Genomic DNA, 26,643 nt, shown 5'->3' with positions numbered 1-26,643 from the left:
AGAGCCAGTGGGGTGGAATGGTTCTTTTTCTTGTTCTGTGCCTGTAAGTCATTTCTGACTTACGGTGTGCTGAAGGTGAACCTATCACAGGGTTTTCTTGCTAGGATTTGTTCACAGTGGGTTTGCCTTTGTCTTCCTCTGAGGCTGAGGTGGAAAGGGTATGATTTATCCAAGGTAATCCTATACCTTTCCATGGTGATTTGAATCCTTGTCTTTCAGTGTCCTAGTTCAGCTCTACATAGAGTGGTAACTTGCGGACCGGTCCTGGGGTGGTTTTGACTGGCAGCCCCCTGACCACTGTGGAGGTGGGAGGGAGTCCTGATCATCCAGCAGCATGGAGCCTGATTCAGTGCTGCAAGTCACCCTTACTATCCCTGGGAGTATGGAAGGGTTACTTGTCCTCACATCAGCCACCAGGTGTGACATGGTTAGTGTCAGTGCCTCATTACTTGGAGTGATGTTGGGAAGGCACTGGAGGAGGGAGGAAAGGGAAGAGAAAGAATCGCCCTTTCCTTTTTCTTTCGCTTCTCCAATCACATTGTCCTGGTTATGTCACTCCAGACAATGAGTGAATGACTTTAGCTATGTTGCACCTACCAGTCATCACAACGATGAGAATGGGAGGGTTCTGTTTTGTGCCATGCCATGTCCATAGAATGCCCAACCCAACTGCTTATATGCAATCATCTAAAGTTGCAGTTTTCTTTAAATTTAGGAGGAGAATTTGGAGCAACTCATTACTTTAATTAATGCAGTTCAAGGCTGCATTCACCCGTCAGCTCTGCAGAGCTGATTTCCTCTACTTTTGGGATAATGGGTCAGTGTAGATGTGCTCCAAGTCTGACATTCAAACAGCTATACCATGCTATTTTCTACAAAACCACAGATTTTGGGTCAGTCATTGCCTCTCAGCTACTGTGAAGATGGAATGAAGAGGAGGAAGATTATGTATATTGCTATGAGCGCATCGAAAAATATGTAGGAGTGAATGTTTTTTGTTTATATAAACTTAAACAAATAAACAAACAAAGCCACTGCCTGCTGTAAATTGTCACATTTGTGGTATTCCATTATTCTATTGTAGAATGAAATTATTAGACTTATTATCCTTGTCCCAGGAGATGATAAAGTTCTCTTGGGACAAGGAGCCATCTAATAGAATGCCAAAAGGACAAAAAAAGAGTCTAAAACCAAATGGGGAGCTTTGGGAATCTAGGCTGGACACCCCTCTAGTCTCCTTTGGCTGGGGGGCATCTAATGACTAGTTGGTTACAGGGAGTTATTTGTATATTGCACTGTATTTTTTAACTTTATTTTTATATTTTTAAAAGTTTATTATAATTCTATGATATTTTAATATATTTATTATAATTCAATATTAATTAAAAATTTAGCTTTTTACTTGTGTTTTAATTTGTTATCTGATTTTTTAAACTTTTTCTTGTTTCAACATTTCAGCATGACACCTCTTGGAGAAAGGCGGAACAATAAATGAATGAATTAATGTAATTTTATGTTTATTATAATACAGTGGGCTGATGCAGGTAAAAAAGGCTATGCCAAAATTATAACAAAAATCAGCATATAAACAGTGACCTACACATCAGATGTTCCATAGTATTTGTATCCCAGTGCAGCAGAAATGCCAACCACCACTGCTGGGCTGACATAGCCAAAGATATAGAAATTCTTATGCAGGAATCCCTTGTTGTAGATTACGCCAACAACTATAAGGTACAGGTGAATACCTTCGATACACATCCACGCAAAGGCAGCTAATAGGAAATAATGGAGTAATCCAGCAGTGATAGAACAGAATAACTAAAAGAGCAAAAAGACAAAAGTGTAACCAGATAACATGAAAGTCCTCATATATTGCATTGCAAGGTAAAAAATGTTATCAGAGTGGAGATAAAATTATTTCTCCCTGAATATTTGTATCAGTTCAGAAAACCCTGTCCCTAATTTATTTTTCAGCAAGGAGATGGGAAAACATTTAATACATTTCATTTGATAACGTACATACACATTTCTGTAGCCAATATACATATACTTGCCAAAAATATATAAACAGTCAGTGCTGATGGTATAAATGGCATATGACTAATCTATTTTTCACCTAACAGAGTGAACCCTACATAAATTTTACTTCCCCAAAGTGATGTATGCAGGCATCACTTTTGTCTATGCAATAAGGTGAGAAAGGCAAATGGTTTGGCATAATTCCCACTAATATTTATTGGATATTTGGCATGGACTGGTCCATGCGGTCACAAAGAGTCGGAGACGACGAAACGACTAAGCAGCAACCAGTGTAATATCCAATAAATATTAGTGGAAACTGCTTCTATTTTACTTACTTAAAATCCCTGATATCACTGTAGATCAATGACAGAAGATCCCATTATTCTCTTTAATGGGGCTTACCCTTATGAACAGGGTTGGCTGGAATTCTTAAATGAGAATTTTATATTCACAGCTAGTCGAGTGTAAACTCAAATGTCAACATTCATATTAAGACTGGGAAATGCTACACATACTTTTGAAAATGGCACTTTAGAGCGTGTATTTGCTTTCATATTGAAAATGAAGCAATGATAAAGAAAGGCTACATACCTTATTATTGCTCATGTTAATTCCAACAAGAAAAATAAGCTCTGCCAGGAAAAGACTGCAACAGAGATTTTTATGAATTGTTGTTCTTGTACTTTGAATTTCACTGAAGAACCAGAATGTGAAAATGCATATGGAGAGGCAAATCAATGAGATAATTATTCCAAGTTCAGTTATTCTTGTAAGAATGGCATCCTTGTTGTTCTAGGATGAAAATTAGAGTAGAATATATTAAACAGAATGGCTCAGCAGTAGCTCAATAATTCTTAGGATTGGGAGTTCTCCTGGATTCATTGTTGAGTCTGGAACCCCAGGTTTCGGTGGTGGCCAGGGGAGCTTTTGCACAATCAAAACTTGTGCACCAGTTGCACCTGTACCTTGGGAAGTCTGACTTGGCCACGGTAGTCCACGCTCTGGTTACATCCCAAATAGATTACTGCAACACGTTCTACATGGGATTGCCTTTGAAAACTGCTCAGAAGCTGCAACTGGTCCAACGGTGCAGTGATAGATATGAAAGATATGGAATTGACCAATGGAATGGCCCGGACTTGCTCTTGGATCACATGATTTACTCTGTTTTCAGGGTCAAGTGTTAATGGATTTAATGTGTATTTTAATGACTTCTTTTGTATTTGTTTTTAAAGGCATTGAATTATTGCCACATTGTCAAGCCGCCCTGAGTCACCTCCGGGTTGAGAAAGGTGAGGTAAAAAAGTATAGTAAATAAAATAAATAAAATTTCATCTTGGCTCTTGTTCCCCTTCACTCAAACATCTTCTGTTTTCTTTATGGTGTAGAATTCTAATCAAAATTATGGGCAAGAACATATTACAAATGGATAAATAATGTCAGTAAGATTTTCTTTCTTTCTTTTTAAAAAAATTGTTTTTATTGATATTTTCTCACAGATATAACATTAAAAAGAAAAAAAGATGAAAGCTAAAAGAGAACTAGACAAGAAGGGAGAAGAAGGAAGGTGGGAGGGGTGGGGGGTGAAAATCATGAAAGAAAACTTAGTCATGTTTCTCAATAGGTTACACATCCACTGTTGTATGAAAGAAGAAAACATTCTATTCACATATGAACATGATCAGTACTGAACCTCTGGTGAGTCAAAAGGTATTTGCTTAAAATCAAATACCATCAATATAGGGATCTAAATCTTTATAAATTTTATTTTGTAGATGGGATTGTTTTGCAGCATTCTCCTGGCTGTAGGAAAGTTGTGAAAAATCAGTTTTCAAAGACTATTGGGATTTATTAGGAGAAAAAAATGCATATGTGGAAAACAGCATTTTCCACCCAGAAAACAACATATGTCTATAGAAAACATTTCTATGCAGAAATCATAGGACTCATCATAGAATCAGAGAGTTAGAAAGGATCTCAAAGGCCATATAGAATACCTCCTGTCCAACAGGAAAATATGAGCACTCCTGAAAGATGTCCATCAACTTCAAGTTAAAGAAAAAGAGTACACAACCTTCTGAGGCTGTTTTTTCCATAGTTCAAATTACTTCCTAATGTTTAGGTAGTCTTCCTGTGCTTGTAATTTGAATCTATCAAATCAATGTTATTTTCTGCACAAAAGTGGTGTTTTTTTTGCACAGAAAATTGGCATTTCTGTGCAAAAAAATCATTAATTTTTCATTTCAAGTAAGTCTTGAACTGAAAATATTTTGTCTGTATAGCATCTTCTTCATCACAGGGTTTTCCAAAGAGAAATGCTTTTTTAAAATTGCTTTCAACTGATTTAAAATACTATTTCTACAGTATCCATAATTTTTGAATTAAAGGAAAGACAGGAAGATATTCTGCTTTACGAGGCTTGGTGACTTTCCCATGACTAGCTCCATGTTTCTCCATGTCTAATTTTCCAGCAGGTCACTAGTAACTGTAGTGCTCACTCTCACCCGTATCCAGTTAAGTTAAGTCACCGGGCAAGGTCTGTCTCTAATATTCCCTTACCGTTATTTCTACAAAATAATGGTCAGACAGATCTATTAAATCAAAGGATCTGCCACCTCCAAGGCTGCCATATACCTAATGACCTTCTTATATGGCTTGATTTGAGTTTTCTGCCAAGCAACTCCTATGACTCATCACACTGCCAATGTTTGTGAAGGCTGGTGAGGAATTGCACTACAACAATATTGGGTGGGCTTCAAACTGACTTTCAGAGATGTATGTGCATGTACGGTAGATGTGTAAGTACCTATTAGATTTTTCTTCCTACTCAATGAAATTATGAGAGTTTTAATGTATTTTTCATTTATTTCTATTTTGGTGCTTTTTGAAAAAAAATTCTTTTTAAAGACACTATATGTTGTAATGGGAAAATATTGCATTTTGAAGAGAATACAACATTATTGTGCAAATAAAGAAAACTACTGAGCACAGTGGGAGTTTAAAGGAAAATGCTGAAACATGGACTCTTCTCAGAAGCCAAAATTACTTAAACCAAGGCTTTTCTCCTTTTGGATTCATCATGAGATGACATGACTCACTAGAAAATATGAGAATGCTTGGTGAGGTGGAACCAGAGCCGTCCCGAGGTAATATTCGAGAGTAGGCAACCGGAATTTTGGCACCCCTCCCAAATTTTGACCCTCCCCAAACAAATTGCTGATAAATACTGGCGGCGGAAGGCCCAGCCACCCGTCTGTGCGGCCACCTTTCTGCTCTCCCTCGCTGTCCAAGGACTCCTCACCCACCGCCCGCCTGTTGATGGGCCTGTGCATGTGCGCAGGCCTTCCAATCGACTGCGTGATCGATTCGAAGCCTCAGCACACGCACAGGCCCATCGCCCAAAAAGCATGGTCGATGGGCCTGTGCGAGTGCACAGACCTTCCAATCGATCGTGTGCCGATGCCTCCTCAACAGCATCCCCGCATGCGACCACAACCTCATTGTTGGACCGCCTCTGGGTGGAACATATTGTAAAAGAGAAATACCTCTTTTACAGATGGATAGACTTAATCAGAACAGAAGTGGGGAAACATCAGTGCACGGCAAAAATTACCCATGTATCATTTTTTTTTTTGCTGAAAAAAATCCTCATGCCTCAGGGGGCTATGAAAAGCAATATTGTCATTGTAAGAGTTTTTCCCACATCCTGTGCTACCTGCAACTATGGAAAAGGTTTTCATTTGCCCTCTTTCAGTTAATATGTACTCAATGTTTGTCAGGACCCAGGCTGCAGAGCACCAATAACCATGCACAGAGACCAGAATCTATCTAATATCTTTATTAAAGGAATATATAAAGTCAATAAAAACAAGTGAAGAGTATAGTTCAGAAGTAGACCTTCCAGGAAAGGTCAAATATAGTCCAGGAAATCAATGGCCAATATGAGATATTAGAGTCCAAAGTTATAATCCAATAACCGAAACACACACTTGCCGAGCAAGTGTGGGGAAATGACAGGGTCCTTTAGTCCAATGGAGCTTGACAACAAGGCTGGAAAACAAACTAGATTCTTGGCAAACAAGACTTGATACGAGGCAACAAGAAGCAAAAAGCAAGAACAAGGTCCGTGGCGAGGTCCGGGGAACAAGGCAGGCTTGGAACTAGAACAAGGTCCGTGGCAAGGTCCTGGAAACAAGGAACTGGAGTAGCATAGTCCACACACGATCTCACTCCTGAAGCTGACGAATTGACTCCACAAGGATCTCCTTGCGGGTAAACACCTATATAGGATCTTGTTTTCCCACCAAGGAACACTTTCCCTGGGGAACAAGAAGTGAAACCCAGACTGTGTCCAGATGCATGACTCCTTAAGATTTCCCAAGGGAAACAGGCTTAATCAGCTAATTGTCTGGCAGCGATTCTGGCGCTTTGGCGATTCGCCTCCCTAGCGCCTCTATCTCTATTATAATTATCCTTACGAGAGAACGGGGGAGAATTCTGCCCAAGGCTTGTTTGGCTGACTTCTGGAGGGCAAACATCCTGCAGGTGCAGGGGCTCCAAATCTGGCTGAATCGGTGGGGAACCCAAGTTCTCCTCTTCGTCTGCCACAATAGTACTAGGAACGGGACTACATGGCCCATGAGACATCACACTATCCCCCTCCTCAAGGCCCCTCTCCAAAATGGGCCCCCTTCCCGAGGTGCGGGGCCGCGGCTTGGCAGGGTAGGCCTGATGGAAGCGGCGGACTAAGTCGGGGGCATGGACTGTGGAAGCGTCTTCCCAAGAGCGTTGTTCGGGGCCAAAACCCACCCAGTCAATGAGATACTGAAGGCGGCGGCGGTGGACGCGAGAATCCAAAATGTCCTGAACCTCGAATTCTTCCTCCCCGTCCACCAAAACAGGGGTGGGGGCCGGGCGGTCTGTATCAGGGCGTACACCATCCGCCGGAAGGAGCAGGGAGCGATGAAACACTGGATGAATGCGCATAGAGCGCGGAAGTTGGAGTTTGAAAGTCATGGGGTTAAGTTGCGCCACCACTGGATAGGGACCAATGAAACGGGCATCTAGCTTCCGGCAGGGACGGTGGGAGGGCAAAAAGCGAGTGGACAGCAGAACCCGATCTCCTACCTTGATTTCGGGGCCCGGCTGGCGATGACTGTCGGCGTGGCGTTTATAGTCCTCCTTGGCTTGATCCAGTTGCTGGAGCAATAGTTGTTGCACCGCTGTGAGTTCTTGCAGCCAGTCCTCCGCTACGGGGACTTCTGAGGTTTCAATGACAGAAGGAAAGAAACGTGGATGGAATCCGTAGTTTGCAAAGAACGGGGTTTCCTTGGTTGAAGCCTGGACACCGTTGTTGTAGGCAAACTCTGACAGAGGTAATAGGGATGCCCAATTGTCCTGTTGATAGTTTACATAACAGCGAAGGTATTGTTCCAAAGTGGCATTGGTGCGCTCAGTTTGCCCATCCGTTTGGGGTTGATGAGCTGAAGATAAACGAGAGTCTATGCCCAATAGTTTCTGTAGTGCCTTCCAGAAACGAGAGGTGAATTGAGATCCACGGTCAGTGACTAAACTCTTGGGCAATCCATGTAGTCTGAAAACATGCTGAAGGAATAAATCTGCAGTCTCTTTGGCCGTGGGGAGGCCATCGCAGGGAATGAAATGGGCCAACTTGGTAAAAAGGTCCACCACCACTAGGATCGTGGTGAATCCAAGGGAGGGTGGTAGGTCAGTGATAAAATCCGCAGAAATTATCTCCCATGGGCGAGATGGAGTAGGAAGGGGATGTAGTAGCCCTGAGGGCTTCTCCCTTCTTGTCTTGGAACGCTGGCATACCGGGCAGGTATTGACATATTTCTCCACATCCTTGCGGATCTTGGGCCACCAGAAATCTCGTAGGATCAAGTGCATGGTTTTGAAAAGTCCAAAATGCCCTGCTGGCTTGCAGTCATGACACAGATGAAGTGCCTTTTCTCTGCCTGGTCCTGGAGGGATGTAGACATGATTCCTGTAGCATAATAGCCCATCCTTAAGTGAGAAAGGGAAACGTAGTCCTTGGCGAATTTGATCTTGAGCCCAGGCATCCGCCTGTTGACTGGCTCTAATTTCTTGAGCACAAAGGGGTCCTGGAGTGGAGGGAGTCGGTCCAACTGAAGTGGATTTGATGTTTCCCACTGTGAGAGTGGCAAAGTTTTCGGGCTGTAGCAATTGGGATTCGAAGGTCTCTATGCAGCATACTCTGGTTTCCGTGATAGGGCATCTGCTTGCTTGGTCTGAGCTGGGGTTACATAATGGATCTGGAAGTCAAAACGCTCAAAAAGAAAAGCCCAGCGCTGCTGCCTCTGATTTAGCTTGCGGGCAGTTCTTAGATGTTCCAAATTACGATGGTCAGTATGAACCTCAATGGGAAATTTGGCACCTTCCAACCAATGTCTCCAATTTTCAAAAGCGGCCTTTATGGCCAAAAGATCTTTCTCCCAAATAGTGTAATTTCTCTCTGGGGCTGTTAGTTGACGGTAGTAATAGGCACAAGGATGGAGTTGCTCTCCCACTGGTTGCATGAGTATAGCCCGAATTGCCACATCAGAGGCGTCCGCCTGTACAACAAAAGGGGTTTTAGGATCAGGGTGCTGAAGAATTGGCTGGGTCGTGAATAACTTTTTTAACTGCTGGAACCCTTTCTCTGCTTGCTCCGTCCAGCGGAAAGGCTGTTTTCCACGGATGCAGCTGGTGATTGGGTCAGACCAGCGGGCAAAGTCTGGGATGAATTTGCGGTAGTAGTTTGCGAACCCCAAGAAGCGCTGCACTTCCTTCTTGTTGGTTGGCGCCCGCCATTCCAATACTGCTGAGACCTTTGCTGGGTCCATGGAGAGCCCTAGAGGCGAGACGCGGTACCCCAGGAAGTCTACTTCTTGCAAATCAAAGGCGCATTTTTCTAACTTGGCATATAGTCCATGATCCCGCAACCGTTGTAACACCATTCTGACATGTTTCTCGTGCTCCGATTGTGATCTAGAAAACACCAAAAAATCGTCCAAGTATATGATCAAGAACCGATCTAGATAATCCTGAAAGATATCGTTGACAAAATGCTGGAACGTTGCGGGAGCTCCGGATAAACCGAAATTCATGACTAGAGACTCGAATAATCCGAATTTGGTCTGGAAGGCGGTTTTCCATTCGTCCCCTTCTCTGATGCGAACTAGATTGTAAGCTCCCCGTAGATCCAGCTTGGTGTAAACCTTGGCCCCTCGAAGCCGGTCTAATAGGTCCGAGATCAAAGGCAGGGGATAGCGGTTCCACTTCGTGATATTGTTCAATGCTCTATAGTCCACAACCAAGCGTAGGTCCCCTGACTTCTTTTTCACAAACATCACCGGGGAGGCAGCTGGGGATTGAGAGGGTCTGATGAATCCCTTGCGAAGATTTGACTCTATAAACTCCCTGAGAGCTTCTTGCTCTGGTTCAGTCAGGGAGTAGAGATGTCCTCGTGGGATCGGGGCCCCCTCCACCAAGTCAATGGCACAGTCGTAGGGTCTATGTGGGGGTAGTTTCTCGGCTTCCTTTTCATTAAAAACATCCCAAAAGTCTGAATATTTCTTGGGCAAGGTGATGATGGGCTCAGCGTCTGTGGCATGGCAGACCTTGGCTACTAGACAATGGTTTTGGCAATATTTTGAAGCAAACTGTAGTTCTCTGTTGGTCCAGGAGATGTTTGGGTCGTGGAGCGTCAGCCATGGAATTCCCAAAATCACAGGGAAGTGGGGCACCTCAGTAACGAAGGAGGAAATCTCTTCCAGGTGTTCCCTTATCCACATTCTGGTGGGTTCAGTCCATTGGCTTACTGGACCCGTCTTTAGGGGACGGCCATTAATTGCCTGCACCACCCGGGCGTTCTTGAAATCGTGATATTGTAATCCCAGAGAGTCGGCATACTCTCTATCGATGAAATTGTTTGTTGCTCCTGAGTCTATCATGGCATGGATCATGACGGGTCCTTTTTTCGCTGACCACAACGTGACCACTAGGAGAAATAGGACCGGGTTGGCGAGCCTCTCTACGCCCGGTCGCTGGCTTCCCCTGCCGGCTTTGCTCCAGCCACCTCGGCCGTCTCCGTCTCCGCGGAGGACGCCGCCGCCAAACGAGCGGCGGGCTTTCTCTTGGCTGGACATTCTCTGGCGAAGTGGCCCCCGTTCCCGCAGTACCAACAGAGGTTTAAACGTTGGCGGCGGGCCTTTTCGGCAACATCTAGTCTGGGGCGCACATTGCCCAACTGCATCGGCTCCTCCTCGCTTCCTCTGGGGTATGGGGCTGGTGGTGGGGGTCTCCACACTGGACGTGGCTGAATACTGGCGGAAGCGGGAGGTTTCACTCCGGCTCTTCCACTCTGGCCTCGGAGCCACTGTTTTTTGTTGGCAAGCAGGACTTCGGCTCGTAAACATTGATCAATAAGTCTCTCAAGAGAGTTTGGAGGTTCCACTTTGGAGATTTCTTCCTGCATCTCGAAGTTGAGACCCTCGCGAAACTGTCCTCTGAGGGCTATATCGTTCCAACCGGTGTTTTGGGCCAGCACCCGGAACTCGGCTATGTACTGGGACAACGGCCTGTCCCCTTGGAAAAGGCGCCGGAGTTTGTGGCCGGCTGCCTTCACGTTGTCTTCGATCCCCCATGTCGCCTTAAGGTGATTCAGGAAGTTTTGCGCGGAACTTAGGTGCATGGAACCCGCATCAAATAGCGCCGTCGCCCAATTGGCCGCTGGCCCTTCTAGGAGACTGTAAATCCACGCCACCTTGATTTCTTCTTGGGGAAACTCGGCTTGACGGGCTTCTATGTACGCCTGGCATTGGCGATGGAAAACATGAACCTTGGAGGCTTCTCCAGAAAACTTGGTTGGAAGAGCTAGGCCAGGGAGCCGGATACCTCGTTCCTTCAAGCCCCGTATTTCTCCCTCCTGCGCCCGGAGTGTATCATGGATTCTGTCGAATTCATCCCTGGATATGGTGTAGCTGAGTGGTTGGGCGTCCGCCCCGGTTCCTGTAGACATTCTGGTCTAGGTTAATTGGTGCTTAGGGGGGCGGAGTCAAACTGTCAGGACCCAGGCTGCAGAGCACCAATAACCATGCACAGAGACCAGAATCTATCTAATATCTTTATTAAAGGAATATATAAAGTCAATAAAAACAAGTGAAGAGTATAGTTCAGAAGTAGACCTTCCAGGAAAGGTCAAATATAGTCCAGGAAATCAATGTCCAATATGAGATATTAGAGTCCAAAGTTATAATCCAATAACCGAAACACACACTTGCCGAGCAAGTGTGGGGAAATGACAGGGTCCTTTAGTCCAATGTAGCTTGACAACAAGGCTGGAAAACAAACTAGATTCTTGGCAAACAAGACTTGATACGAGGCAACAAGAAGCAAAAAGCAAGAACAAGGTCCGTGGCGAGGTCCGGGGAACAAGGCAGGCTTGGAACTAGAACAAGGTCCGTGGCAAGGTCCTGGAAACAAGGAACTGGAGTAGCGTAGTCCACACACGATCTCACTCCTGAAGCTGACGAATTGACTCCGCAAGGATCTCCTTGCGGGTAAACACCTATATAGGATCTTGTTTTCCCGCCAAGGAACACTTTCCCTGGGGAACAAGAAGTGAAACCCAGACTGTGTCCAGATGCATGACTCCTTAAGATTTCCCAAGGGAAACAGGCTTAATCAGCTAATTGTCTGGCAGCGATTCTGGCGCTTTGGCGATTCCCCTCCCTAGCGCCTCTATCTCTATTATAATTATCCTTACGAGAGAACGGGGGAGAATTCTGCCCAAGGCTTGTTTGGCTGACTTCTTGAGGGCAAACATCCTGCAGGTGCAGGGGCTCCAAATCTGGCTGAATCGGTGGGAAACCCAAGTTCTCCTCTTCGTCTGCCACAATAGTACTAGGAACGGGACTACATGGCCCATGAGACATCACAATGTTAGGGAAAATTAGGCGGCGGGAGGAGGAGGAGGAGGAGGAGGAGGGGGAGGGGGAGGAATGTTTGTATGTCAGTTAGAAGAGATCTGGCCATAAATTGATATGAACTTTCTGAAGTTATATTCATATCAAAACTTAGCAATCTACTGGCTGAGATTTTTCTCTCTCTTCATAACTGCATCTTAACATGAATATTTTGAAAGAAAACATCTTTTATTATACACATATATGTTTGACTGAATTTTCATGTGAAAATGGCAGAGGAATGAAGAGATATGATATAAGCTATTATGGATGAGCATTATATTAACCTGCCCAAAGATAAAGTACTGCTAGAAAGGTTGTGTTTATGTTTTATCAGTGGAAATGATACTTTTTGTATGACAGAAAAAGTATTTCTGTTGAAACACCCTGACTGTGGAATCTCCCCCCTTTACACCAGCTGTGGGCAATGTATGGGTCCTAAGTCACCTATAGCTCCTGGATCTCACTTCTGTGATCCCCAAGCTCCATCAGTGTCCCAAAAACCCTCTATACCTTGCATTTTGTTTTTTAAAATGTGTGATTTCTAGGTAAACTTTGCCCTAAAATCAGTGCACAAAAATGCACCATCCCATTCCTTCAAGCAGGTGGGTTTAAAATGATTTAATTGCACACTGCCCTGAGATCTTAGAATGTAGGGGAGGGTATAAACATTATTTCCCAGCAATAGAAAGAAAGTTTGTAGACCCCTGTCTTCATCTGTCCCTCTTGTTGTCTCTCTCTCCCATTCTGCTTACAAAAGGAGAACTCCATACATATAAAGCTCAGGGTTGACTTACACTATTTTACTTGCAAAAATGATGGTGTCTTTGATCTTTTGTAGAAACAAACTAGAGTAATACTTCAAACTTGATCAATACTGACAACGGGTTTGTATCCTTCAGAATTCTAACTAACTAGGACATGTTCAGCAACCTAGTTGGTATAATATCCACAGCTTTGACCCACAACACTTTCAGGAGCTTCATCTCACTGCTTCCTAAACTCTACAGCATTTGCTGCCTGAGATGATCATCGCACTTTGCCTAATTGTAGAGTTGTCCCCACAGACTGTTGGTATTATTGACAAGGATGAATTGTAACTACGCCGCCCTGAGTCCCTCCGGGTGAGAAGGGCAGGATAGAAATATTTGAAATAAATAAATAAATAAATAAATAACTAATAGGTGCTCTGTGCATTGAAGAGTGCTCTATCATCATTTAATACAATTAAGAAATACAGGTGAAAGGATTCCTTGAACCATAGAGTCAGCAGCAGTGAATGTAAGAGAGAAAATGTGCATCATACTGTGGATTATTTAGAGATTTTGGCAGTGTAAACTTCAGGGACAACATAACTATGAAAGTAACTAATGCTGAAGATTTATTCAATTGTGTATTACTCTGTGAGGAAAACGTGATGGAGAAGAAAATAATTATTTATCTGCACCAGGGGAAAGATCATACACTTTAAATGGTGGTGTAAACTACCATAAGAATGGAATAAACACCATATTTGAAATACACTTACAACTTTAGAATTGTTTGAGGACATCAAAACAGCAAAATGAGTAAGATGATTACATCTGCATGAGGTATGAGTGGTATTGAAATGTGTCCGCTCACATCCTTCTGTCAACCAGTTTCCTTCCATTGTATCTTCTGAATAATTCCAAAATGCACACTTAATATCTTTTTTGTCTACAGACTGGAACAGAAACAAAATGTTTTATGGATAGCAAATGGCACAAAATTGCTCAAAAAGAAATATCTGTCACATTAGCTAAGGCAATTCATCATGCATTTTTCAATATAGAAACTGCAAAAGCTTTTGCTGTTCATAATTCAGATTAAGGAGAAGCACATGAATAAAAACAAAGAAAATCAAACAGAAAGTTGAAACAAGATAAGTAAAATGCATACTAATTAAAGAGAGGGAATTGTACATCTGCTTTCTCCTACTTTACACATATTCTCTGATTTGTATAAATAAACTATCACTGCATTTTGAAAACCTATTTGTAATTTATTGTAATTTGTTTGTTTTGTTTTCCCTAGCAACCCTCTATGTACCCTCAGAATAAAAGTGCAAGGCATTAAGAGGAATTCAAATTCACAATATTTTATTCACTTCCATCAAAATGTAGGTATAAGCAGAGTTCGGGCCCTGCAATTGCTGTCAGATCCCTCTAGATCCAGTTACAGGGCAGGGACTGCAAGGGAGTACCTTTGGGGGAATTTTTAAAGGAGATTTTATTTCTAAAAAAGGAAAAAATCCTAAAAATCAGGGGAGGACCCAAATGTTATGAAACTTGATGCTATAACAGCAGTAGATGTACCCTCCAAGTGTGGCCATTTTCATCCCATCCCATCTGGCTGTAGACTGAAAACGGATATTCGGCTACCGGTGTGTGAAAACAGATCCAGGTGTCTCTTGAAATTCCACCCAACTCTACTGCTCTTTTCTATCTAGTGCCAAGGAACTGTCCTGACCCTAAACCAGTGCTTGTCATCAGTAATGGAATGGATGAGGGCAAACAAATTGAAACTTAATCCAGACAAGACAGAGATACTTCTGGTCCGTCGGAAGGCAGATCAGCAAACAGGTATCCAGCCTGTGTTGGATGAGGTCACACTTCCCCAGAAGACATGGTTCTGCAGTTTGGGAGGACTTAGCATTGAACCTGGAGGTCCAGGTATCTGCAGTGGCCAGGAGGACATTTGTACAATTAAAACTTGTGCACCAACTGCACCCATTCCTTGAGAAGCCAGATCTGGCCACGGTGGTACATGCCTTAGTTACATCCCATCTGGATTACTGTAATGTGCTCTATGTGGGAATGCCTCTGAAGAGTGCTCGGAAACTTCAGCTGGTCTGAAGAGCTACAACCAGGTTGTTCACTGGGGCTGGCTACAGGGAGTTGACAACTCCCCTATTGCAGCAACTCCACTGGCTGCCACTCTGTTTCTAGGCACAATTCAAAGTCCTGGATATGACCTTCAAAGCCCTGGATGGTTCAGGTCCAGGCTATTTGATTGATCACATCTCCTTGTATGGACCTGCCTGGGCCCTGAGATCTTCATGAAAAGCCCTTCTCTTGGCCCCAACTCCATCTCAAGCTTGGTTGGTGGGAATGAGAGAGCGGGCCTTCTCGGTGGTTGCCTGCTCAGGGAAGCCAGAATGCCCCCAACTGTACTTCTGGTGGCAGGCGAAACCCTTTTTTTATTTAAACAGGCTTTTAAAGATTAAAGTGTTTAAGATCTAGACAGTGGATGAAGTGGGTTTTAACTTTGAATATGTTTTAATGGATTTTATCTGTGAATTTTTTAGTGCTGTTTGTGCTTAATACTGTTTTCATGTTTGTATATTTTAAATTGTATACTAATACTGTTATGTCAAGCTGCTTTGAGTCCCCTTTGGGGTGATAAAGCAGGGTATTATTATTATTATTATTATTATTATTATTATTATTATTATTATTGGTAATAATACCATGTTTTTCAAATTCTCCTTTGCATGGAGCCGGTAGTCTTCAGTTTCAACAGGCTTAGGTGATTGTGAACTTAGGTAAGGTAAAGGTTTCCCCTGACGTTAAGTCCAGTTGTGACTGACTCTGGGGGTTGGTGCTCATCTCCATTTCTAGGCTGAAGAGCCTCCAAGATCATGTGGCCAGCATGACTGCATGGAGCACTGTTACCTTCCCGCTGGAGCGGTACCTATTGATCTACTCACATTTGCATGTTTTCGAACTGCTAGGTTGGCAGGAGCTGTGGGTAACAGCGGGCGCTCATTCCGCTCCCGGGATTTGAACCTGGGACCTTTTGGTCCGCAAGTTCTGCAGCTCTTTAACACACTGTGCCACCAGGGGCTCCTGTGAACTTAGGTAGATAACTATAAATACCATAAATACTTGGGTAAATGACTATGCTTAGTTCTGTACTGAGAACATTGGTTTTAAAAAAGAATGACTATAACAATATGCTAATGTCATCCATAACGAAACAGTGATGAGATAATGATCTAAAATCCAGGGAATCATCTTACCATTGCTCAGGTTTGGATTTTTTTTTAAAAAATGTCAATATATGCATTCAGTTGTTACCTTCTTTTAAAAAAGAAACTTGCGTGGGTATGGATTGTTTCAACAAGACATTGTGTTCTTTCATGTGTTTAAAAACAAAAACAAAACAGAAACTTTTAAATCACCCATTTTAATTAGGATCTGAAAATAGGTATTCCCAAACCATGCTTGTTTTTTAAATATCTGAGATCACTATCTACCTCACAATACATACTACTATGCAATGAAAAAAGAAGGGAATGGAATTGTGTCCAGCTCTTTCTTGATATCATTATCATTACTATTAAACATTGTGGAAGTAAAATGATCCTCAGTAACAGCAGTATCTGTGCAAGTTGGGAGCACCAGGTCAGTTGGCAGGTGAATCTATTCTGGATTTTAGTTAAGTTTTTAAAGGATCTATTTAATATGGTGAGCATTATCCTCTCTTGAAGGATAATGCTCACCATTCAACTGGAATCAAATGCATGGGCCTCTGTGCAACAGGACCATTTACTTCAACACCCTGCTCAAGGTACCTATACAGCTTTTCCTTACTATGTAAAATGAGGAATACTTATAACTGAAGCATGCTGATAGGTGAGGAGGAAGCATGGTCTGCACTAACAAATTATTGACAGATGTGTAATAAAACCAACATGAAGTTATTATTCTTGTCACTTCCTATCAACACTTTGCAGTGGTAACACACTTCCCTGCCTTTGCGCTTACTGTGCTGAACTCAGGGTTGTAATTTCCCCTCTGATTGTATTATACCCATATCAGCAAACAACATAACTATGAGTGAACTGCCAGTAAATGAACACACACTTTGCTACATGTTACAAAATAATTACTGGCTTACTTTTAATCAAGGGATGATTTAAAAAGAAAGCTTACCTGTGCATGCCTTAAAGTAAATGTTATTTCCTCAGCTGGATAGAGCCGAGGTGGAGTGGAGCTAATTGTGACAGCTATAACGGATGAGCCTACGGTTTCTCTATGTTCTGAATTTTCCTTCAGTGAGAAGTTTTGCGATGATGAGAGGAGACAGCCAATATTGCTGTACTGCAGAAACACAACTGCAACAGTGCCTATCAATCAAACAAACCACACTTAGTATGTTGTTACTCTTTTTTTTTTTTAAAAAAAAAGGGTAACAACTTTGGAAACAACAGACCATAGCAGCTATTATTACTACCATATTTGATATGCAGATGGACCCACTGCCAAACAAAACCCCCAAATTACAAGGCTTTAGAGACTGCACAAAATTACTAATCTTTTTTTTTAAAAAAAGAGCTTCCATCAGTACTTGATGTGACTTTTCACAATGGACTATGAAGCAGAGGGACATAATGGTTCTGATTCAGATTTAAGTGTGTATGAAGATGGACTTGTGGAAGGGGATTTCTCAACACTTTCATCCTAGTGGAAACTCTAACCCTCTTAAAATGCTTCACAGAGAGAGAACAGCTGGTCAGTAGATTCAATTTCATATTGAAATGGATTCATAGACTTCAAATTATTCTTATTTTTCCAAATGGTTTTAAAATGTTTCAGTTGATGTTATTATTCATTGCTTTGATATTGGAGAGCCTATGGGGTGTAGTGATTTTAGTGTTGGACAAGGAGACTGGGAGATAAGGGTTTAGAATTTCAAATGGCCATGGAAACCCACTATATGACCTTAGGTCAGGATCTCATCACACGGAGGTTGAGAAGCTGGGAGACAGTGGGGGAAACCATGGCATAAAACTTTGTCCCCTTACTGTTGGTGGTCATAAGATCCTAGGCCACAATGTGTCCGTACTGTCCCCGGCTTCCTCCCACTTGCTCCCGGCTTCTTGTTTGAGGAGTCAGGCATAAACTTCTTGGTGCTGTCAGTATGTTGCTGGCATGGAGATCAACGGAGCCCTGCTGGAAGTAGCTTTGCATCATTTGATGGGCTCTGGGGAACTCCATGCTGGCAGCACCGAGAACCAGAGAAAAACAAAATGATGAGGTGGTAAGTTCAGAAGAAGGCAAGGGCAACCTCCTTCTGAACAAATGCTGCCAAGAAAACCACATGATAGGGTCTCCATGAGTTGAAAATGACTTGAAGACACATGACAATAAGTCTTGAGATCTTCACATATAGGATGGGATATAAATATGTTAACTGATTTATACTAATTACACTTTACATTTTTGGTTTCCACATGAAACAACCATACACCCCATTGTACCCAAGATACTCCAGGCTATATTTCAAAACATGATGAAGCAAAAGAGTACTGCTTTCAGAATTATGTATCATGGTAAAATATCCTAGAGCACCTTTTGTTAAGTAACCATCACGCTTCTCATCATGATATCCATGCAGGTTGCAGGTGTTATAGGGAAGCGTGTGAGAACAACTATTATCAATCTGCAGTGATTCTGCTTGGGGACAATCTATGAAAATGAATTGAAGGCTGTAAAATGATAGCTATGGTTGATGGTGACTGGTGGGGATAAGTGAGTTATGGGATGAGAGGTCTCAAGACATTGGTACTGCTATGCATATGATGATTTACAATAACAATTTCTCGTGTGCCTTCATGTAACTTCCAACATATGGTATCCTGAAGGCGAACCTATTACAGGGCTTGCTTGGCAAATTTATTCAGAAGCAGTTTGTCTTTGCCATCTTCTAAGGCTGAGTTGATGTGACTTATCCAAGACCACTCTGTTAGCTTGCATGATTGAGTGAGGATTTGAAGACTGGTCTCGAGAGTCATAGTCTAACATTCAAATCATTACATCACTCAAAGCTTTATCAGAGTCAGAATGTACCCTCCAAAGTAGTATCAGAACTTTGCTTTTGGTATCAGGAGAAAGTCTTTTACATGTTTTTACTATCATCCCCACCGTTGCTGCTCGGGCTGATAAATGTACTTCCTGGACCTTTGCAAAGGAGAACACTGATAGAAAACCAGATTTGGCTCAGCTTTTTCATTCTGCTGATGCAAGCCCTTGTCCTTTTCCTAACCTTTGGAAGTAGATGTTTCCTTTTTCTTTGCAGAGACCATTATGGTATCTCCTCCCATGTGCACACCTTGGTGAATGAGGTCAGTGTGTTTCATATCGAAAGCAAAAGCCTTCAGAGCTGCAAAAGAAAAAAAAGAAGAAGGGAAACAAATCCCTTGGAAATGAATTACATCTCAGCCGCCCTTCATTCATAGCTCTGCCATAAAGATTACCATTGGGATGAACAATTATTTCAGATTATAAAAGCACAGAGTTTTGCCAAATATTTCAAGGCAAAAAACCCTTCCTCCAATTCCATTAATGTGATACGTGCATGTGCTAAATCCCAGGACTTTCTTATTCATAGTAGGCATACATCTTAGTTCTCTTTTATACTTTATTCTTTCCTTGGAAAAATGCAGCCCTTAATTTGCTTTGCATTAAATGAAGCTCTGTTAAGAATAATGGAAGCTACTTTTAAAAGAGAGTTTCTACTTTATTGAGAGTACATTTATAAAAAGGGAATACCAATTGCAGTCTTTAAAAGCATGGAGGAAAATACCACTGAGTCGTATAATGTATATATACCGCATATGAGAGTGTGTGTATGTATGCATATCTCTGATAGGGTGTATTTGTGTGAGGTGAATATTATTGTCATTATTACCCAAAGATATAGAAATCCACTGCACCATGCTAAAATGATATTTGCTGTAAAAAATAAAGAAATAAATCAACCAATATTTTCCCCAACAATCCCACCAGGATTGAGTTTGTGTACAACATCATTGGTGGGTGCAAAATTCTTTAGCCATTTGTTTGAGCCATTTAGTGTACTGCTACAATCATCCATAACAGAATGGAAAAAGTCAATCAGACATTTAGCTGAAAGCAAAATAAAGATTTTGACTAATGGTTTGGAATTATTTAACTAGATAGTTCTCTTAATGCACAGATAAATATCAAGAATTTTCCATGGACTGGCTCTCTGTATAAAATATTCAAAATCTAAAGAATAAATCCTCTTAACCTGGAGAGTATAAATGGTGCCTAGGGGAGGCAGCACTAAAAACAAATTTGGTAAGGAGAGAAGATAGTTCTGTGGTGAAGGCTAACTGACATAATGCTCTAACTTGCTATCACTGTGCCTCATTTCTCTTTCTATAAAGTATAGATTTTATGTGATGACATAGAAGATGAACAACTACCTAAGCAATGCTTACTGTTCTTGTGTTACATTATTCCTCATGTACATGCATTGCTTCTAGTGTAGACGGCCAATTTTCTCACACCAGAAGTGACTTGCCATTTCTGAGGTCACTTCTGACATGAAAAAAAACCCTTCCTGGAGTACAGGCTAGTGTAGTGCAACTATGGAATGTGTGAGTGAAGGCAAGTTGGCATGGGCAAGAAACCCTGGACACACTTTGAATTTACTTTGCTGAAACTCTAGAATATTCCATGGTTTTGGGGCACTCTGAACAACAGAGTTGGCTTCAATCCACTATCTAGGTGAAACTGTGGCACCATTGCCCTTAATAAATCAGCACAGGGAAAGGGGATGGCTCATGCCTGTTTTCACCACCATTGTTTCCAGTTGGCTACATAACACTGTGGCTGACTAGGAGAGGTGGTAGTGATACAGGGGACAAGATAAAGGTTCAAATCCACCATATAATGTTTGATTTACTGTGAGACATTGACCTTTCTCTCAGCCTGATTGATTTAGTATGGTTGTTGTCAGAGATTATGAAAGTAAATCCCAGTCAGTGACCAGTCTCCAGTAGAAGACTCTCCTTACACAGGGTATTTTTGCCCCTTTTTGCCACTTTTATGCATGGCTTGGATAGGGCCTGTTGTCTGCCATCACAGGATGCATGGCAGACCCCACCCACGTTCCTCCCAAAGTGGAGGGGAAGTGCCCACAGGTGCTTTCTCCTCCACTACCAGGAGGAAAATGTTGTTTGCGTAGCTCCAATGGAACTGCCCACAATTTCCCCCCTTTTTGCTGTGTGATGGCACAAAGAAAGGTGAGGCAATGCATACTGCCCTTTCTGTCATATGATATGCGGGGGGAGGAGAGGGAAGCACCCTGTCCCACTCTCACCGTGTGATGAGGGGAGGAGGGAGAGGATGCAGGCTGCCATAGGCCACCATACATGCCTTCCCTTTTGCAGTGCAACAGGTTTTCAGAGTGTAGTCCAAAATACCTACATTTCAAGCTCTGACTGCTGTTACATTTATATTGAAAGGAAAAGAGCTATACAAGATTTTGGCTACCTATGGTTTCTCCAGACCAGAGGTTTGGACACTGATATGTTTGCCTTTGAAGTAAAGAATGAATACATCTAGTAATAAAGGAACGGAGACAGCAATGTCAAAATGTGTCTGGCCATTATTTTAATATCAGCTTGTTGGTATCATCTAGTCCTCTGTTTGCACTCACCAAATATAGCCAGCTTATCACATAGGATTCACTCAGCATGGCTTCTGATATTAATAATGGTGTGTATCACAATTATGAATCCATAACCTGGAGTTACACACTCATGACTGTTATGTATGAAAGTCCTTCAGTCACCACTGACCAGACAGCAGCCACTGTGATCAATGGGGATCCATTCCCCTGTTGCTCAGGAAGCAGCTGGCTGCCATTTCTACAGCCCGCTTTGTGAGAGCCATCTTCAGCCTGTAGGGGAATTGCAACAGAGACTCTGTTTCTGCCTGCCACAGTGGGGATCACTCACTAGAGAGGGTGGAAACAGCAGCCAGCTGCTTCCTGAATAACAGTGGAGCAGATTCCTGTTGACTGCAGCAGCTGCTGCCCAGTAACTGGTGTTGCGGGGAGTGTCATGTTGGGATTCAGTGCATAGCACCGTAACTGCACAGCTTATGCATATGTAAGCACCAAACAAAGTTCTGATCAACTTGCCCTGGAAGGGAAAACAACAACAAACAATCTGCAATATTTCTTTCTTTTGCATACCCAAATCACTAGCATTAAATTCCACTTCTGTCATCCTTCGGAAGTTCTGTGACATGACAGCTGTTGTCTGTTCCACAGCATGGATTAGTTTAGTGAGACTTCTTCTTCTGTTATCTGCTGGGATAGCTTCCCACACTGTAATTTTATCCTTCTGAACAAAATTGTTCACAGTGTTAACATATTCCTGTTAGATCAATGGAAAAAATATATTTAATGGTTATGTTCCATATTTTATAAGTGGCAATAAATAAATAAATTCCAAGGCTAATGTTACTCACATTAAGAGTCAGATTTAGATTGTGGAGTATTTGGCTGTCAGAAATCTTGTTATTCATGGTACTTAGCAAGGGACAAGATACAGATAATGCTTCTATGTAGGAAATCACGTCTACTGGTGAAATTTTTCCTGCTGTGTTCTGATTGATTTCTTGTAAGATAGCCAGGGGGTCTTTTATTTTTCTAATCTGAAAGAAAGTTTGAATCATTATGCATGGCATTTGTAATATTCTAACTCAAATGGAGATTCATAATCACTTATCAAAATTAGTAAAAGCCAGATAAATTCCACACTTTTGTTTAGCTTTAAAGAGCCAGAACACTCTGGCATACACATTGTTGGAACTGGAAAGGCATGTTTTTGAGTCCCAACCTAACCAAAGTCTGCGGATAGCCTTGGGCAAGGTATAGTATCTTGCCCAAGATTAGGGCTGTTGAAAGGATTAACCATCTACACTGCCATATAATGAAATTCAATGTAGTTTAACTGCATTGAACTGCATTATATGGCAGTGCAGACTCATATAATGCAGTTCAATGAAGTTACACTGCATTATGAAACTACATTCTGTGGCAGTGCTCATAGGGTCTCACATTGTTTTAGATGAGACAAGGAATTTGGTAAATCTCTCCCAGCATTGTTGATATGCTTTCTCTAGGCAGCAAAAGGTAGTACCCGTATTTGATCACCATCGAATCTAATGGCGCATTTGATTTTCAAAAGCTTATAACAAAAAAAAAGTATTTGCCACTGAATCTAATGCACAGTAGCAAAAAGGTAGTACCTGTATTTGTAATTTGGCTAAAATAGGTATTGCTGCCTGCTTAGAATTCTTTTGTTATAAACAATTATGTTAGAACAACAATGTTTTCAGCGATGGAAAGGAAAACCTTGGGATGCACCTATGCTGTAGAATGAATTCACTTTAATTGCCTTGGCTCAATGATATGGAATTCTGGGGGCTGTGGTTTGATAAGTTTTTGAGCCTTCTCTGCCAAAGAATGCTGGTGCCTCACCAAACTACAAATCCCAGGATTGCATAGCATTGAGCCTTACCTGTTTAAATAGATATGACATCCCCCGAATAGGAGCTCTGGATGCACCTCCTGAAGCAGCTTTCCTTTTTGCTTTGGCTCAGCACTAAGATTACCATATGCAAATCTAATGGCCACCCCAAATTTAGCAAGGTCATTTAACCAAAAAAGTGAGCATTAGATTTAAATAAATACTGTATTTGAGAAGAAGAACAAGAAGCAGAGTTGCAGAAGCCATTGTGATTCTATTCCTTAATCAGGTGTCCCATTATCTGGGATGATTTTGAGTGGGTATATCTACTTATGGGCGTTTGGGATGGAACTGGGTTCTATTCTCTTACTGCTTGCCTCTTTCCACAGTCTTCTTTCCTGAGCTAGCCAAGAGAAGTGCTAGAGTTCTCTTGGTTTGTTTTCTTAAGGCACTTCATGACATCTATCACAAGGATGTAATACTAAGAATGGCTCAAGACAAAATCATATGGTTTTTATGACTCTTATTTTTCTGTTATCTTGAAAAGTAATTCTATTAAAATGTAGCTGATCTCTTGAAAAGACACAAACTATCATTCAACGGAACCAAAAAAAGCAGAGCTAAACTGTCTCCCTTGTTTTATTGGAAGCTTGTTGTAGTAATACAAGTGGCTGGATCTAGACTGATATTAGTGGAAAGCTTGCACTGTCTGACTAAAACTGTACTTTAGGCCATCAACAAGCCCATTTCTCATTTGTGATTGCTGTGAAAAAATACTATTCTTTGCAATCATTGCATCTCTCACAGAGTCATCTAATGAAATTATTTTGATCATCAGAGCTGTGTTATAACCCACAAGAAGAAAATGTAGATCATTGTTGACTTGATGCAATTTGTGCAGAACTATGTGGATAAAATCACTTGCATCTATTTTGATTTGTATGCCATAGTCAATACAGTTTCTGTGGGTCTGTTTGTTCCATCATATGAAATATTTTTGGCTGACTATTCCAGAACAGAAAGCCAGACTTTGCAGAGCTAAAGGTTAAAAAACTGTGTCTGGACAAGTTAATCCTCCTATATTTCAGTTTCAAGTTCTTTCCATTCAGTTTACAAAGAAACCTGCAAATTTTGAAAAGTTGATAAAAAAAAACCAGGACAAAGAAGTACTTACTGAACTCTAACATTAATAACTTCTTATCAATATAGTATCCAAAATCTATAAATCCCATTTCAGGAGAAAAGAAACACTAAGAAATTACTTACTTTAGCTAAGGTTCTGTTAATATTTTCAGCTATACAGTCATTACTCAATTCACAGTTTACTGTTGGAATTTCTGTTGGAATTAAAAAGGGGTGTTGTTAAATTAGTGGTAACATAATCATTAGATATATGTTGGTAGACCATACCATTTTCAATTTAAGACAGTTTCTCATTTTTATTGTTATGGAATCATAGGATTTGTAGTTTGTTGAGGCACCAGCTCTCTTTGGCAGAAAAGGTTAAAGACCTAGTAAAACTACAATTCTCATGATTAAGTGTGTCAACTTTTTGCCCCATCTCTATCCTGGAGTGTGGTAGAAGCTCCTTTTTTGGAGGCTTTTAAACACAGGCTGGATGGCTATCTGTAGGGGGTACCTTGAATGCGATTTTCCTGCTTCTTGACAGGAGGTTGGACTGGATGGCCCATGAGGTCTCTTCCAACTCTATGATTCTATGCTTCTATGATTCTTGGATGTAATCCATCATCGTATTGACATTTTTAATTTTGCCCTAATAAATGCAGTAGTCAAATATCTAAAAATACACTTGACTGACACATTGATTTCCAGTCCTTCTTCCAAAACTGACTCTGAAAGTGACTCATAACATGATTAAAAAGAGGTACAGATTGTAACATGATTAAAAAGGCGTACAGATTCTGTTCATTACAGATGTAATGAGCAGAATCATGTTGGGAAGTGCACTCTTGCACTATTTTGTAATATTACAAAATTTAATATTAAAACACAATTGAATCAAAAATATTTTAAATGCAGATGGGTGTACTTCAATGGTTCGGTTGAACATACATCTGAATTGGAATATAGACAAGTTTATGGTAATGGATAAAATGATACAATTTCATTATATAAAGTGGCCATGTTCATCCAAAAGATCAAATGTGCCCAGTTTTCATTCAGTAGTAACTCATCATGTGGGTATCTATAGACAAAGCTTTATTGCTAATAGCAGCCTTACAATGTATTTGGCTTCTTAAGAGTTAATGGGCATTAGCTGGTATAGAAAAAGAGAAAAGCAGATCTATATTCTGAAACAGTTTACAGGTTACTATTGCACCATACACACATATCAGTCTTCTCTTTCAATCTCTCTTTAAACTACTAGTAGATATTCATGTCTTGCTACTTTTTCATATCCAGCTGATTAATCTAACTGAAGATAAAGAGTCGCTGGTGGGCCTCACAGAAGATACAGTTCTTTAATAACACATAAACCTCCATAATATCATTTACCTTGGCAGGAAGTGCCATCATTTGGCTTAAACTGTAATTTTCCTGTGGATGGTTGATAACCTTCTTTACAGGAGCAGTTATATCCTCCATCCACATTTTCACATTTTGCATGATCTCCACAGGCAATGGTTACTGGTCCATTGCACTCATCTATATCTGCAAATATTGTGAGAAATTGAATTTTAAAAAAGGTTTTACATACTAACACATTGCAGCTTTGGTGATAGCAGCTCAGCATACTGCAAGCATTTTCATATCAAAATTTCATAAACGTTTGCACATATTTTCAAAAAAGAGAAAAGCTAAACTGTTCATCAAATGTAATGGAAACATGCACAAAAATACATGGCTGCACAGGATAAAGTTCAAGTGAAAACCGTTCTTAATTTTGAAAACAGGAATATAGATGGTGGTGACTAAGTGATGTTTGGAAAGTAGATTCTCTTTTTTTATCTCAGTTTTGTTAGGGCAAGTTACAGCTTCTAGCTGCAGCAGAAATGCACTCTGCATATGACCAGGGATACGTTTTGCACAAATAATTTAGTCATGTATTCCCACCTTGAAGTAAGGTGTGCAGATCACAGCACCAATCAACCCTTGCTCAAAATAAACCCCGAGCAAGAGAAACGTCAAATTGAGCTTCTGACTTAGTTTCAGATGCCGAAGATCACACAAGTGGTTTTCTAAATGAGGAATGATAAAGAAGAGTGTCTGGTTTTTGAAAATGTTGTCAAGAACTAAAATATTATTGTTAACATATATTCTTTTCATGTTTTGAAAGTGTGAAGCATTAAT

General features: G+C 41.3%; 1 protein-coding gene across 2 annotated transcripts in view; it reads right to left on the bottom strand.

Annotated features, from left to right (window-relative positions):
• Window positions 1-26,643, bottom strand: part of adgrl4 (adhesion G protein-coupled receptor L4) — a 157,947-nt gene that overhangs the window by 37,564 nt on the left and 93,740 nt on the right. The window contains exons 4-12 of one of the 2 annotated variants that reach the window (XM_008114144.3): window positions 25,849-26,004; window positions 24,598-24,668; window positions 22,328-22,513; window positions 22,050-22,233; window positions 19,086-19,202; window positions 16,973-17,166; window positions 13,543-13,719; window positions 2,617-2,817; window positions 1,601-1,821 (exon numbers count right to left, since the gene is read on the bottom strand). In XM_008114144.3, the coding sequence (XP_008112351.2) occupies window positions 1,601-1,821; window positions 2,617-2,817; window positions 13,543-13,719; window positions 16,973-17,166; window positions 19,086-19,202; window positions 22,050-22,233; window positions 22,328-22,513; window positions 24,598-24,668; window positions 25,849-26,004 (1,507 nt within the window). The remainder of the gene's footprint in view (window positions 1-1,600; window positions 1,822-2,616; window positions 2,818-13,542; window positions 13,720-16,972; window positions 17,167-19,085; window positions 19,203-22,049; window positions 22,234-22,327; window positions 22,514-24,597; window positions 24,669-25,848; window positions 26,005-26,643) is intronic. The other variant, XM_016994882.2, reaches the window with a different exon arrangement.

Source organism: Anolis carolinensis, chromosome 4, assembly GCF_035594765.1.
Source record: "Anolis carolinensis isolate JA03-04 chromosome 4, rAnoCar3.1.pri, whole genome shotgun sequence".
In the NCBI taxonomy this organism is placed as follows: Eukaryota; Metazoa; Chordata; class Lepidosauria; order Squamata; family Dactyloidae; genus Anolis; species Anolis carolinensis.
Note: the sequence above shows the minus strand (reverse complement) of the source record. Positions and strands in the feature narration are given on the sequence as shown.